Source organism: Micromesistius poutassou (assembly GCF_964030765.1).
Source record: "Micromesistius poutassou genome assembly, chromosome: 18".
Classification (NCBI taxonomy): domain Eukaryota; kingdom Metazoa; phylum Chordata; class Actinopteri; order Gadiformes; family Gadidae; genus Micromesistius; species Micromesistius poutassou.
In genome coordinates, this window is record NC_140288.1 from 3,153,831 (window position 1) to 3,170,129 (window position 16,299).

The 16,299-nt window shown below is 47.6% G+C and overlaps 2 protein-coding genes across 3 annotated transcripts in view; both read left to right on the forward strand.

Annotated features, from left to right (window-relative positions):
* Window positions 1–8,054, forward strand: part of LOC311362998 (semaphorin-4D-like) — a 39,432-nt gene extending 31,378 nt beyond the window's left edge. Inside the window, exons 15-21 of one of the 2 annotated variants that reach the window (XM_084482910.1) lie at window positions 120–292; window positions 595–641; window positions 1,297–1,680; window positions 3,727–3,984; window positions 5,359–5,571; window positions 6,331–6,422; window positions 7,011–8,054. In XM_084482910.1, coding sequence (XP_084339036.1) covers window positions 120–292; window positions 595–641; window positions 1,297–1,680; window positions 3,727–3,984; window positions 5,359–5,571; window positions 6,331–6,422; window positions 7,011–7,040 — 1,197 coding nt within the window. In that variant the 3' untranslated portion in view covers window positions 7,041–8,054. The remainder of the gene's footprint in view (window positions 1–119; window positions 293–594; window positions 642–1,296; window positions 1,681–3,726; window positions 3,985–5,358; window positions 5,572–6,330; window positions 6,423–7,010) is intronic. The other variant, XM_084482911.1, reaches the window with a different exon arrangement.
* On the forward strand, window positions 1,816–2,616 carry LOC311363234 (semaphorin-4D-like; the record flags this gene model as incomplete). Its single annotated transcript, XM_084483208.1, has 1 exon — window positions 1,816–2,616. A coding segment is annotated over one exon (642 nt), but the record flags the coding sequence as incomplete, so codon positions are not given.
* Window positions 8,055–16,299: the final 8,245 nt, after the last annotated feature.

The following is a 16,299-nucleotide window of genomic DNA, read 5'->3' on the forward strand; positions in this document are numbered from 1 at the left end:
GGCGGAAACGCACACACACACACACACACACACACACGCACACGCACACACGGCAATGCTGCAGAGGGAGTCTGTTACACAACATAGTTAATACCAACGTGGACGTGAACCCTCCACAGACCCGCTCCCTGTACGCCGGCTCCGACTCCGGCGTGGTCCAATCCCCGACCTCCTTCTGTGGGAAGTACCCGTCATGTGACCAGTGTGTGCTGGCCCGGGACCCCTACTGTGCCTGGGACCCTCCCTCTTCGTCCTGCGTCAATATACTCGACCGCCCGCCGCCGACGCAGAAGTGAGTCCGCACCTTCGTCAAGAGACGTTTACTCTACGCTGGAGACACGGGGGGAAACGTATCTGCAGTGAAATCTGATGCATTTCAGTCATTTTCAATGTATAAGCTTTATTGAAATCCGATGTTTTTGAGTATTATTCAAATATTAATACGAATATTTCTTTACAGTATCGTTTGATTTGTACTCAAAGGTGTTCCATGTCGTTTCTTGTTTCTTGGTAACCGGTTTATTTATCGTCTCTGCTCTTCCGGTGCTCCTCCCCAGTGACCTTTTAAGCACACCGACCTGTTTGTCGTTCCAGGGGTCTGATCCAGAGTTTAAAAGGTGACGCAGATTCCTGTCCCGCAGGTAAGATAAAGACGCATGACTGGACGCACACCATACAACAACCAAACATTCCTGACACGTGACCTCATCACGAGAACAGGCAAACATTCTGCTCTTGGCTGGATGATGGTACGACTCCCCGGTCGCTAGTTGACGTGCTCTCATATCAAATGATAGTGGAACACTTTCTTGGTTTCCTCATGAAGCAGGATTCCTCACTAATAAGGCAACGCTTTCAAAATGGCATTCTTCACACTCGATGTCATTAGCTGCCATTGGCTAGTGTGTTGAGGTGTCCCTGATAAATGATAAATAAATGATGAATAAATATAATAAATACATTTATGTATTTGACAGGGACAATGCACGGTTCATTAACAGTGCCAGAGTTAGTCAGAGTTTTATATCTGTAGTATAAAGTAGTAGTAAAGTATAAAAGTATAAAAACAATAACACACGGTTTTAAAACAGTAAAACACAACAACACCCACCCACAAATTAAAACTGTTCCCGACGCGCTGGCTGCTGTAAGTCGCTCTGGATAAAAGTGTCTGCTAAACACCCTAAATGTACATTGAATGTAAATGCTTCACATGGGCAGCGATCCCATAAAGAGACATGCAATCACATTTAAAGAAGAATAACATAACTCTCCCCCATAATGCTCCCCCCCCAGTGGCGCCCCTCTCCCCGCGGGACTACCGGCGCGTGGTGGTGCGTCCGGGCAGCTCGGCGGAGCTGCCGTGCCCGCCGCCCTCCAACCTGGCGCTGGTCGCCTGGCGGCTCAACGGCTCGGCGCTCACCGAGGCGTCGCGCTTCCACTTCGTGGGCGAGGGCGGCCTGCTCATCTACAGCGTGGGCCCCGAGGACCAGGGCCGCTACGAGTGCTGGTCCCTGGAGTGGGCGCCGGCCGCCGGCAAGAACTTCAGCCGGCAGGTGGCCGCCTACGCCCTGGCGCTGGCCGCCCCGCCGGGCCCCCGGGGGCCCCGCAAGGACCCGGGGCTCGGGCGCCGCGGCTCCTCGCCGCCGCCGCCGCCGCCCGGCGAGGCGATCCCCGAAGGTAACGCAAACACGCCGGGGCCCTCCCCGCTAACGCCGGCGCACCTCTCCCCGCCGCTGCCGCCGCCGCCCCCCGCAGCCCCGCACCGACTCCCCACTAACCCCGCCCCCCCCCGGCGGCGGCGGCAGCGGCAGCGGCAGCACGCCGCGCCTGCAGCAGCCGCGGCGCCCGCCGCACCACGCCGACGCCGGCGCCGTCCTCCGCCCCGGCCCCCCCCCAGAGGAGTGGGACCCCTCGGCGCAGTACCTGCAGCGGGGCAACGCGGCGGCGCTCCTCTGCCTCTTCCTGCTCTTCTTCTTCCTGTTCCTGGCGGCGCTGGCCTACAACTGCTACATGCGCTACCTGCCGGCGCCGTGCCTGCGGCTGCGGGCGGCGCTGGTGGGCGGCCACAAGTCGCCGCTGCGGCCCGAGTACCGCGCCTGCGAGGGGGGCCTCATGGAGCCGCCGGCGCCGGCGTCAGCGGCCGAGAAGCTGAAGCTGGCGCAGCGGCCCGCCGCCCAGCAGAACGGCGGCGGCGGCGGTAGCCAGACTCCCACCCCGACCCCGACCACCAACACGGCCAACACCACCGCCACCGACACCGCCCAGAGCCAGCTGCGCGCGCTCCGCGACACGGGCTACGAGACGGAGCCCGACTGCGGCAACGGGAAGGTCCCGTCGCACGGGTTTGGATTCGGCGGCGGCGGCAGCGACAGCCCCTCCAGCGAGAAGCCCTTCGACGTGGACTCGGACTCGCAGCACATCGAGTTTGCCGACGCGGACGAGCCGAGCTGCTAGCGGGACAGATCTGATTTTATTTTTGTTTTGTTTCTACTTTCTCCCCCCCCCGAGCACAGCCGAGCACAGAACGTGTTTATCGAGCGTCCGACTCTACGAGCTGCCTCCTTTCGGGGTAGGGTTGTGAAATGTGAAAATGTGGCCGACGCCCATGGTGGCAGATTCAAAGTATTTTGCCTCCCCCCCCCCCCCCCCCCTCAACTCTCCCGATAGAACCAACGCTATCCGACATCCGACGACCGACGAACGTCCAGCGATAAAAATATTCTTTGTTAAATTCCAAATTGGAAACATTTGTTTACCAAATTGGTAAGTTCAATTAATGTTGACCAGATTGGACCCATGTTAACTTTGTACAGTGTTGGGGCACGCGTCTTGATACTTTTGTAAACTTATGTAGATCCTACCAGATATTTGGGGGAACGCCGTGTTTTTCAAACCCCCCCCCCCCCCCCCCCAGTGCGATCTGTGTGGCTTTGGGGGGTACGGTGGGGGGGGGGTTGTACCGGCGTTTTCTTTCTTGAATGTCGTCACCTTTTGAGCACGATGTCTGTGGACCGCAGCGATCGGCGATACCGACGGAGAATGCCAGAACACGGGAGAACACAACCGAATAGAGGAAAACTGCGTGGGAAGGATTTAAACTCCTGGACGTATTCGTGTGCGTGAACCTAGGGGCGATCCCAACATTACGGACGGGGGGGGACATTTTGACCGGAAAATGCGAAAAACAAAAAGAGGATTGGAACCACTTTGAGAAAGTCACCGACATGTGAAGTCTGACATGCTGAAGAAGGACGTTCCGCTGTCGTTGTGCTGTGCCATATTAACTTCTACTAGTCCCATTCCCCAGTATGGTGTGACAATAACCATACATAACGCGTCTAATTTAAGACCATATTGCTTGATTAAGTAACGCCTCTCCTTTTTTTTTTTTTTCTTCCTGAAATATGAGCCTGGGACACAATCTTATCTTATTTTTTTGTATTTTTGTTCTTATTAATTTAATCGAGCTTTAAGTATTAGAGTATTTTCCAGAGAGCTATTATTTAATGGATACTTCCACTGATGCACGACTCAAATCAGCGCATCTCCTATGTCACTGCATCTCCTATTCCGCTAGAGTTCCATCTCTCATTCCCCCGTGTTTCCCCTTCGTTTCGCACGTCCCCTCCTCTTCTTCTTCCTCTTCTCCTCACTCCTCTCTCCTCCGTCTCCATCACCCCCCCCCCCCCCCCCCCGTCCCCATTCCTCTTTCTTCCCTCACAGCCCTGGCCACCTCTTCCTCCTCCTCCGCCGCCCTGTCTTCTGAAGGTAGCTCTCGCTCTGTCCTTTCCTCCACCTCCTCCACGTCCACCTCCACCTCCACCTCCTCCTCCACGTCCTCCTCCTCCTCCCCCTCCGAGCCCAGCGTGGGCGTGGCGGGAGGCGGGGAGGCGGAGGTGAGGCTGCTGCCCCCGCTGCTGAAGGACCAGGCCTGGGGGCTCCACGCCCAGGAGGCCTTCCTGCTTTTCTGCCTGGCCCTGGGTGAGTGGTGCTTGTGACCTCTGACCTTTGACCCCCCCCCCCCCACTGCCCGAGCCGGCTCTAGCCCTTAACTGCATCCCCGAGGAACGTGTTTGCAGGTTGATGCCCTGGCAGCCCCCCCCTCTCCCCACATTTATTTTTCTAATAACTTCTATCCTCTTTTTCTTGCATGGCATTTTCCTTCTACATTGCCAACTCTCTCTCTCTCTGTGTGTGTGCGTGTGCGTGCGTGTGCGTGTGTGTGTGTGTGTGTGTGTGTGTGTGTGTGTGTGTGTGCGTGTGCGCGCGTGTGTGTGTGTGTGTGTGTGCGTGCGTGCGTGCACACCCGTGCAACATAAAACCTAAACCAGGGTCAGATGTGTCAATGTACTCAAGAATAGGCTGTAAATCATCGTGTATACTGTTAGCGTCCCACTGTTCTGGTTTGCAGTCTTGGTTTGATACTAACTTGCGAGTCCTGCTTGTTGTTTTGTGGCTGGAGAGTCTTGGGACATTTGAAGTGGACTTTTCTGGATTGCTTTTTTTTTTTTTTATGTTCAAGAATAGTTATATTTTGTTCAACACTTTACCCAGAACTTTGTGCCTGTAAACAAGTGTAAATATATTTGTATATATGGAGAAAATAATACTTTTAAATATGTACATAGATTCTCGTAAATCTTGAATACTGCTGTAGGGGATTTGAATAAATGTTACATTCAAATGTTTTCCAATACTTGACTTTGTCTTTCAGTTTAAAATCGGTCCAATCAAATTTATTTGTATTTATTTGTGTCTTAGGCTAAATTAAAAATATTCTAAATGGTCTTTAACCACAACACTTCAATGACAGCCAGGCTTTACTTGGGAAGGTTTGAACGGCAAAACAAGTTAGCACGAGAAGTTACATCAGGTGGGATCAATTTGAGTCAACCAAACAGCAGTGTGATAATAATCTGCCATTTACAACAGATGCTGCTGCCTGTGTAATCAAACTAACGTTTGTGGTTAATCCTTTTGAAAATAGTAACGCGCAACAAGGGTTAAAAACCTGGGTAATTCCACTCATGCGGGCAGAGAAATGCATCGCATTCGTCTTGAATCAGATTCTAATTGGCTGGGGTCTTGCGTTGGAACTGTAAATACTCTACTCAACCCCTTCAAACCACCGACCAGAAACTGACCTCATGCATGATCTAATCCTGACGGCTGCCGTTAACAAAGCAGTGCAGTGTGTGTTCAAACCAACATAAACCACCAAGGACCCAGCTAAGGCAAGTATTGCATCTCCACGCATGTCCCATTCAACTCCACAATCTTCTCTTCTATTTTCTGTGGTTGTGTTTTTAGTTTTTAGTTTTTTTTCATGGCTCGTCCAATCGCATCTAATCACAGGCCCGAGCGACACGCGCGTCCATTGGCTGATCAACGGACACACTATGGACACGCCCATCATGGAGTACCGGCTGCAGCTGGGGCAGAGCGAGGTGCTGGTGAGCAGCTGGCTGAAGGCGGGGCCTCTGATCAAGGACGCCTACTACAGCTGCGTGGCCGAGGCGGGCGCCGGCAGCGACATGTCCGAGGTGGAGCTCCGCCTTCCCATTGGAGGTTAGGAGAGGCGTCCTCGTGTGCTGACCAATGGTCGTCGAGTGTACCTACGGGACTACTGGGAACAGGTTGCTCAGAATCGGCGTGATTGGTGAGAGAGAGAGAGAGAGGGGGGGCGGGACGCTCTGTTACGGGATTAGCCGTGAAAAGAGAGAGAGGGGGCGGGACGTTCAGGTATATGGGATTAACGGGAAGAGAGGGAAAAGCTACAGATGAGAAGGATATTCGTTGCTTTTCGGATATTGCTCTGTCAGATTATTCTTTAAAAGAAACAACGCCTCAATTAATCCCCTTAATGTTGTTCTTGTCCTGTACTTACGCCTCGTACCCACTGTACACGTCCGTCGACGGATCTCATTGACTTTACATGGGACGCTCCCGAAATGCATTGTGGGTCCGTCCGTCAAATCGGTCTCCGTCTCTTGCGTCCAAAAGTTGAGAAAAGTTTAACTTTTCAGGCAGCGACGGATCCGTTGGCCAATCAGATCGCTTTATACGCAGATCGTGTTTTACCCCATGCGTCGGACACGCCCACTCTCTTCCGTCGACCGACGTGTACAGTGGGTATGAGGCGTTATTCTTGTCGCTCCTGCGACGTTACTGTCGTAAACACAGCTCATATGAAGTAAGAGCACGGAAAAGATAACGCTACAATTTACAAACATGACCCTCTCTCAAAACCGGCGATGGGTTTGGGGGGAGTTGTGGTTATGCAGTTAACGTGAGTTGTGTGTCTCCTTCTGGTCGCCTGCTTCACAGACCAGGAGAGCGTCCCCGCCAGAGACCTGACCCAGTGGAGAGGAGCGCTGACTGAGCACGAGCACCTGCTCAAGCGGTGGGAGAACGCCTGGGTAGGTCTGCGTCAAGATGAGTGGCTCCCTGCTCCAGGCCTGAGGAGTCCTACCTACGGCGCTCACTGGTCCCACTAGTCCCAAGTTACTCTGGACCATGAGTGCAGGCGTGGGCTACTGCTTAATGAGGACATTACAGTGGGGGGGGGGGGGGGGTTGGTAATTGTTCCACACTACTTCTTTGGTTTGAAGAAATGCAATAATTGTTGACTAGTTCATAGCTTGGTACATTTGAGAGCTATTCCCCCCCCCCCCCCCCTTTAAGAACTCTTGGATGCCTTTTTTGTAGTAGTTAGTGATGCTTTGTATTGTTCTCGGCCCTCATACACACTTTTCCATACAAACCTGCTAAATATAATGTAAATAAAGCAATAATTAGTGGAGGCTCCGTACGTCTGTCCTTCGATTTCCCCCGACGACTGTTCCTCCGACAGACTTCACACTTGGCGGGTGTACTGCCGCGGACCCAAGGAAGTGCAGCGCGGTCCAGTATGTGTGTGAAGTTGTTTAGACGAGCGCTTCTCGACGGGCGCCGCAAACAAAACAGCGTGTCAACCAAAGATCTGAACTCCTTTTGTTGTTCTTCAGGATCGCTGCGATGGCCACGGCGCCCTGTGAGGAATGTCGCCGCGCATTACATCGTGCCCTCGTCCTCTCTGAGCAACACATTGTTCACGTCCAGGGACGTCGTCCGAGGTGCCCCAAGCCGGGCCTTGATGATGTCACAGCTTGACGCATCGTGACGTCAGGGCATTGCAGCAGAGTCTTGATAAGACCCCCGTCCGTGGAATGCATCGGCCTTATTCGGACACCCGGTGTTTCTGTAAAGGGTTCCCCCCCCCCCCTCCCCCCTCCTCCCTCCCTCCCTCCCTCCCCCCCCCCCGGTGTGTACATGCTGTGCTGGATACTCTGGGTAAAGGATTTAGCTGTTGCCCTTAAAGGGACCTTGTTGTACCACCAGGCGTGAGGTTGATGAGCCGTTTTGAAGCCCTTTTCACAATCTGTCACTTTGTGGCGTGTCCGCCCAGACGGACGGTTTTTCGACTCCAATCCGCTGGATCCGGTCCGCCACTCCGCTGCTTCCAGCCAGATGGAAACCTTGCACATTAAGTGGCTAGTGAAGGCTCGTCAACATGACCCCTGGTGGTGAAAGAAGGGGCCTTTTTTTTAAATATGAGGGTATATGATCTGTCGTTAATTGTGTAATAGATTTATCAGTTCACTTACTTAACTTTCACTAATAATTAATTTGTAGTCTGTTGTCGTTATTTTTTTTGTTTTGGATGTAATATCAGTTTTTGACTGAAAAATGAAAAATGAGTTGGAGAGCAAAGGCAATCACAGAAAATTGGTCTTAACGTGTTGAAAGCACCCTATGTGTAAAGTTTACACCTTTCTCTCGCTTCACCGTCCTTTATCACCCCTGTGTCATGTACATCATCGCGTGTGATGGAACACATTTTCACTTTGAGATTGCATCGTGGGATGAATGACATAATCTTAATATTCACTTGCTGTCAATCTTGGTTTGCTTTTCTTGAAAGAGCATTATCGTCACTGGTTAGGGTTGGACACTTTTTAAACACTGTATTCCTGTGAGGCTCTGATGCAAAATTCTGAATTTACCTTTTGCCATGGGTTGCAACCCATGTGATGACAAATAAAAATGTTCATTGAAATTACTGTTTACGGTCCAAATTACTTTTCATGTTTACAGTGCTTTAAATGTGATTATTATTGATCACTATGCACTCTGTACTGGAACAGTTGTACTTGAGGAGTTTTTATCCACTTTTATCCAAAGTGACTTGTTACTATTCATGCACTATATGTGCCGGAAACATCCATCCCAGTATTGCATACACACACATATACACGGCAGAGTCAACCATGCAAGGCATCGGGAGAAATTAAGATTAGCTGACATCAACGAGGCGGGGAACGAACTACCAACCTTCCGGTTGGATCTAATTGGGTGATCGTACTTCCTTCCACCCCTGGCCTGTGGTTATTGCTCATGAATAGGTCGTTCTGGTTTCCAACTATAAAAATGTGGTTTTCCTTGACGAGACTGTGGTCGTAAGTTGCTCGCTCATCAAAACATGCTGCTTCTGCTTAACCGTCTTCGCCTTAAAACTATTATTTACATTTAAAGGAACTTTAAATGACCTTCAACCTTTGTTCTTGGAGCCTGTTTAACTCCTTTCATTGAAGTGTGTGAAGGTGTTACTAATTGAAAGCGAGCGCATTTGCATGTTCCAAGTTCACTCCTTCACAGGTCAGTCGTGACAAGACTTTTGTTCCATGCAGATTAAAGCTCCCCATTTTAAAACCACACTCCCATCTGTAATGACGTCGGTAACGATTTTGAAATTGCATGTAATGGTAAATAAAAGTATGGGACCTCTATGTAGCATTGGCAACGGTTTCACCCTGTGTTCGTGCGTTGCTGCTGCTAAATGGACTATGGTCTTGTTCTACAGTAGACCAACGCCTCCAGTGCATCCTCCCTTCCACCCTCTCCAGCAATCAACATATTTTTAGGCTTCAGACAGTGAACTACGCTATTGCTTTTATATATAAAGAAACAACAGTTCAAGTTAGGCGCGGAGTGATACTGAACGGGAACAACAGTTGGGAACCAATCAGATCGCTTGATTTAAGCCACCCGTTTTATAATCATGTTTAATCTTGAATGAAAGAAAACGGGTTTGTTTTTAAAGTGGCATGAACATTTTAATGTCTGTAGCGACTCGAGACTGAAGGCAAATTTAATTTGTGCAGACCAATATTTCTTTGAACAACATGACTGTTGCTCGGGTCGAGCTACAGCTATAGGGTGACATCAGGACAGCGAAATTAAATGTATAGGCTAGCCGCTAGACTATGTATTTCTTTAAATTTAAGAAAGAAATTAAGAAAGTTAATGTGCGGTATACAATGGTTATGACTGTAGACAAACTGCGACCCCTGTCTCCCATTTGTTTATTTAATTAATATTTTAAAATCATATATAATATAATATTAATTTAATGAAATGGGCGCCAGAGGGCGCAGTTTAGCCAGGTTTAGCTCGGTAGCTGAAGCACTTCGCAAATCAAGTTTGGTCGCTCCAACAAGCTATAACCGTGTGCTGTGTGATATATTTCATATATTTTCACCGCTAAACTCCGTAGAATTAAAAGGAACGTTGTAAGTGGAACATGGCGAATTTCATTTTATTTTATTGCGTCTTGAAAAACAATGTTTTTGACTGCACTGGTCGCGGCAATACAACATTGACATCAAAAGGCCGATTAGCCTCGCATCTGCACGTGCGGCCACTTTTAAACATCCAACAGATGGCCACGGGTCGACTTCTGTTCTGAGGTGAAGACGACGGCGACTTCCACACCAATTATATAGGCCTAGATTAGAAAAATAATAAAGTCCAATTGAAACTACTAGCCGTCTCAAAAGGTATGCCCAGCCGGACCCAACGACCTCCCTTCTACTGTACACCTGTACCGACTTTAGGATCGGTCACTCCGGGGCCATGAGGTAAGGGTCCACTACAAATGATTCAGCGTGATCCCAGTCATGGTCTCTAAGTGATAATGGTGTTTCTGAGCAATTTCGAGCGTCAATTATTATTTTATTGACACTAAACTTGGCAAACGTGTTTGTGGGATCGCCTTTATGTGTTTCAAGGGAGCACCATCTGAAGTGGTTTTGTTATTGATTGACTCTGCGCTCATATTTCTATAATTACCGGAGATGCATTTATGCTGGCCACATTTTTTACTTTGTTTTGATCAAGTGCAGAGATATAGCCGTTACCAATAGGCTACAAATATGTCATATGGAAATTGGAAACCATAGAATAACAAAAAGGTAAGGGTGTGGATAGCTGAAAAGCAACAATAACAACAGATGCCATGCACCTTAGGTGGTGCTTTCCACCTAAACGTCCATAGTGTATAACATAGCATCCACACCAGCCTATTGGTGAGCGGTAACTGGAGCTCCACAGAAGATCAACGCTGCCCTCTACTGGCCTTTTCACAGCCACTCTTGTCTATGTATCAGATCAAGCTATGTTAGTCAGGAATACAATTCATACGACATCAATGGAATTTAATATTTGATATTGTTCTGATTTATCTTTACTAGTTTAGTCTACTACCCATGCCCTGGTACATCTTGGCATCTTGGTACATCTTGGAAAATCTTGGCTGTTTCTTTAAATCCTTTCCGCATTTTTCACTCACTCCTACACAACATTAAGTTAACCAACATGATACGAGTGACTAGGATTGTTGGTTGTTTCTCCTTGTGGTAAGGTTTATTACTACTGTTATCTCTCTAGAGCTGTTATGTTGATTTGGGCTACTGACGAATCATGGCAGTCCACCCTGGTGGGCTCCATAAAGAGGACCCTCTCCCTATATATACACCTCACCTTTAATATTATTATTAATATTATTATTATATATATATAACAAAATAAGATTACACACACCTGTCCCAATGTGGGAGTGTTCCCACAGGCTGGAAGGAGTTCACTGGTGGACTACCTATCAACTGGTATACTGGAGTAGATCAGCCCGTCATGCATCTTCTGATTGGACACTCCAGAAAGCATGTACCTGAAAGCATTTTATAATCCCTGGTCAGGGGTTTGGTTGTCTGATAAACGTAAGTCCCCCTGAGGCCCCGTCGACTCCACACAGAACCGATTTTCTTGTGCGTTTGGGCCGACCGTCCAGACGAATCCGAAACTTTTCTGAAACCAGGTCCCAGGGTGGATAAGATAAAAACGGACCTATGCGTTTTCGTGTTAGGATTACAAACAATGACGTCATCGCCCCCCCACCAGCTGGGAGACGTTAGAGTTGTGTTTAATTTAAATTTTTTAAATTTGATTAGTATTATTTTTGTAGCTTTAAATACAGCCCATTGGTAAATGTAATTACTATCTGTAAATCAAAAAGTATTTCTGCTCAATCTAAAAGGTTTAAACTGCTTTCTCCTCCTTGACTGTATGTTTGTATACAGCATGCAGGCTTGATGCGCGCAGGCTTGATGCGCTCCACTTTTTTTGCGGAGAGAACCAGTGCCGCACAGTGGCCTTGAATATGTGCTACAGCGTTTCTACAGCTCGATGCGTTTTCGCAATGAGTCCGTCTCTACGGAGATATTCCTGAAACGCATCAAAGGAAAACGGAGGGTAAAAGATCGTTTTCGCCCGTGTGGACGGGGCCTAAGTCACCGTTGCTAAGGGACACAAGGCTTAGCATAGAAACAACTTTACCTACCTGCATGTTACCCCATGGAAATTGTTTTGTGTTTGAGACAGCAGGTTTTACATCTTTGAGGCATAAACAGTCCACAACAAGGACTATGCTGGATGATGATGTACTTAATGGGCATATTTCCTAAAAAAACCTATCTGGCTAAACATAGCCAATAACAATGTGTTTTGTATTCATTCAGGTATAATTCCTGGTTTGGTTCTCCGATTAACTTTAAAGTCTCCGTCACTGTTGCTAAGGGACACAAGGCTTGGTATAATACTTAGTATTAATACACAAGGCTTGTAATAATCTTCTACTTTTGAATAGAGAGTGCACCTCAGGAAAAAAAAAACCAGCAGAACAAATTACTATTATTATTTCTATATTTGTCCACTTTTTATTACTGTTTGTCCACTTTTTTATTACATACAGAACCAAAATTGGTTCTGTATGTGGTCATAATGTGCAAAATAATCAGAACTACAATGACTTTAATACTTTAAATACATATTAGTACAATAACATATTCTAGTTGAAATAGAGAGTTGGTACTGAAACACCTTTTGTTTGTTTAAACTACTTGATATAACATGGATGTTTCTGTGAACCATTCATGGCTGTATAATACAACACAGCACACAATAAGGATACACGCTCATGCTGTTCAAAATCACAACGTATGACTTATGCTCAAAACATAATTTGCCAAGTGTTTGTGCCTGTCTTGGCCATAGCATTTGTTATGTCTCATTATTTGGCTAGTTTCTACTTTGAAAATAACTCTTGCTTTTCAAATGTTTTTGGTAACCGTAGCAACAGTAGTCAAGTGAAGCGGTCTCTGAAGCATCACTGCCTGAGGATGCTCCCTCTCACTCGCTCCCTTCCTTCCTCTCCATCTCTCCCCCTCCCTACCTCTCGTTCTCCCTTCCTCTCACTCTCTCTCTCTTTTTCCCCCTCCCTCTCTCTCTCTCCCCTCCCTCCCTCTTTCTCTCTCTCTCGCCCTCCCTTCCTCTCTCTCCCTTCCTCTCACTCTCTCTCTCCCCTCTCTCCCTCTCTCCCCCTCTCTCAGTCTATCTCTCTCTCTCTCTCTCTCTCTCTCTCTCTCTCTCTCTCTCTCTCTCTCTCTTGCCCCCTCCCTTCCCCTCTCTCTCTCTCTCTCCCCCTCCCTCCCTGTCTCCCTTCCGCTCTGCAATGCCTTCGAAAGTTAACAGAAAAAAAGTTGGTAAAACTGTTGGACATAATAATAATATTGGACATGGAATAATAACATCAACAGCATTAGGAATACACATGTTGGACATGGTAGGACGGTATTACATAGTATTGGGTCTATTTATATCCAATAATCCTATCTATTGAGGTCTTTAAACTAATATTATAATGTAGATATGCATGACTGAATCTAGTTCTAATTCATAATACCAGCAAACTTTGTATACTGTTTGATTATAATAGCTACGGATACAATTAGCCAATTTGATTATTCCCCAGTTTTAATATTTTAAACCATCCATTGATTTCAGGAAATCGTTTTGTGTTTACTATGTTTAGAAATATAATAGAATATAAATATAACAGAATATATTATTGTCAAAAGGAAACACATGGGCCTAGTTTTGATGTTAATGTCAGGTTATTATAATGAAACATAAAACGCTACCGCACTGCATGAATGTAGCAACGTTCATATGAATGTTGAAAAATAACCCATAATAGAAACGGCTATCAAGACAAAGGAGGGGTGGTCAACATTAGTATCCTATTTTTCCTTCTACCGCAGAGATCTCTCAGTGTTTCCGTCCTCTGGCTCTCACATTATAACATCACAAACACCACATTCGTTATATTTCCAATGTCGTTTGTGTCTGATCCACCCTGTTCACCAGCTGCCGCCAGACACACGCCCTCCTTCCAAATGGTTCGTTCCACTATTCTGCAAGCCTTCCCTGAATGAGTCATCCTACCGGCCTCTGATTGGACAGCGCCATGAACATCCCCAGGGATTGCCTTGGAGAGGCAGAAAGGCCCAGCTTCCATTCACAGAAACATTGGTATGCCTGCCTGCGATGTCATTCACATAAAATATTAAATTTGTGCACACCTTATATCCTCCTCTGCCTTTTTCCCCTCGCCATCTTTTCCTCTTTGGATTTTTCGCTCCCCTGCTCCTTTTGAAATCCTGCCGGCACATCTCCTCCACATCCTCCTCCTTTTTTTTTTTTTTTATCTCTCATTGTTTTTTCAGAGGGAGAAGCAATACGTGCTTTCTTCTATATTTGCCAGGCGGCAGAGCGAGAGAGAGAGAGCGAGAGAGAGCGAGAGAGAGAGAGAGAGAGAGAGAGAGAGCGAGAGAGAGAGCGAGAGAGAGAGAGAGAGCGAGAGAGGGGGAGTGAGAGAGCAACAGAGAGAGCGCTCTGAGAGAGAGAGCAACAGAAAGAGAGAGAGAGAGAGAGAGAGAGAGATAGATGTTGGGAGGGACTGCAGTGCGAAATCTGCAGCAGAAGGAGCGAGGGAGCTGCTTATGAATGGATAGTCGCTCTCCTCCGCTAGATGCTCCCGGGGACATTTTTACATGAATGGTGTCTGGATCCGCGCTCTCTCTCTCCATCTCTTGTTTTTTTTTTCTCGCCACAAGGAGTCGGGGGTTGAAGACGAGGCTTTGCCGCTGACGGTGTGAACGAAGACTCCCCCTTTGCTTCTGCCGGTTCTCTTGACGGCCGGTTTCATTGACATATGTGCACCCGGGAAACGTATCGTGGGGTATTGTGTCGGGGCTCGAGTAGGTCTGGTGCACGGAGAGAGGGCTGAGGGCTTTAAAAACCCGGACCTAGTGGACACTGGTCCATCGCATTGGTTGTTTCGTGGGTATTTTTTTTTTTTTTTCCGGAGACGTTTATCGGAAACTATATCGGTTTGTCGTTGCTCGCGCTTCGGCGTTTTTATAATCCTTTGTTGCAGAATGTTGACAAAGGACTGAGTGCATGCTTATGTAAACAGATGAGAACAGACCATGGTGTTTAGATGATGATTTGCGGTTGTTGTGATCGTTTTCAAGATCCACAGATGAATAGGATGGCGGATATTTTAGAGGTCCACCAATTTATGGATTAAAATACGAAGATCGAAGGCCAGGAGTCATTTTGTTCCTTTCCATGGTTTTACATGGTTAGTGGTGTTATTGGCTTTGGGCTGTTGCTATGGTTTTGTTTCGTATGTTTTCTGTTTCTTTCTTTTCTGGATATCTTTCCTTATTATCTTCCATGGTGGCGTATGTACGAGGTGTTTAAATAGGAGCATTTTATTACAAATTCAGAAAAGTCTATTTGCGGCCGTTTTGAAGTCCTATTTATTTGAGCTGCGATGACAAAAGGGTCTAGTTCCACTAAATCATTTCACCAGGCTTATTCTGGTGTTCAGTCATTATAGTTAGTTAATGAAAACTGCAATCCATTCATAAAAAAATAACATTTACCCTGGATTGGATTTCAAAGAAACTGCCAGGTTTATATGTGAAATCGATTGATAACTGAAACATAGCATATTTATCTCAAGTTTCGCGATAAAATTCAACATTATGAAACACAAAAGCGTTTCTACAATGGAGGAGAAATATCAGACTGGCAAATTTGAGAATTGATTGGTTCTAGTGTGCTGTATGTGGGAGGATTTTTCTCTCTCTCTCTCTCTCTCTCTCTCTCTCTCTCTCTCTCTCTCTCTCTCTCTCTCTCTCTCTCTCGCCCTCCAACAGGAAGTGAATTGCAGTGTTCAGCAAGCCTTTTGTTGAGCAGGTTTTTCTCAGATCAGTGAGTCATGCTTTAGCTCGGAGCAGGCAGGCAGGCAGGCAGCAGATAGCGTTTTCTCTCTCTCCCCCGGCAGCAGCAGCCACCTTCGCCGGTCGAATCCATCAACATCACTAACACACGGCCCTTTTTTTTTTTTCCTCTCCTCTCTCCTCCCCTCTCTCGTTCTCTTCTGTCCGCGGATCAATAACATTTGTATCGTCGCCAACGTCGCGCCACGGAACAAAAACAAGACAACTATCCATGTTGCGTTTTGATTTTTTCCTGCTAGGGTCTTGCGTTTGAGCCTTTCTCCCCCACCCCCCACCCCCTCTTACCTCTTCCCGATTCTCTGTGTTTTTCAGTTTTTTGCGTTTTTTGAGTTCTTTTTCTTGGTTGACGTGACTGACTGGATCCTGGACCGTCGGACCACCGCAGCAGCAGCAGCAGCCTGTGGGTGGCGAGCGTTTTTGAGGGGCTGAGCAGCGCAGGCGGTACCGCTGTATCGCGTCAACACGAGGAGGGGGGGGGGGGGGGGGGAAATTACGGTCAGGTGGCCTGTGTGTGATTGCTGCGAGGCATCTGCAGCACCAGCGGCGCCACCGCTGCTATGCTACAGGAGTGGGCAATAAGTACCAGCGCTCTGACGCCCCTGTCAATACGCTCGTGAGAGAGAGAGAGAGAGAGAGAGAGAGAGAGAGAGAGAGAGAGAGAGAAAGAGAGACAGACAAGAGCGGCAGGTTGCGTGTCAGTTCAGCCGGACGGGAGCGCGAACGAGCACAAAGAGCGAGAAAGAGAGAGAGAAAGAGCAGGGGGGAGAGA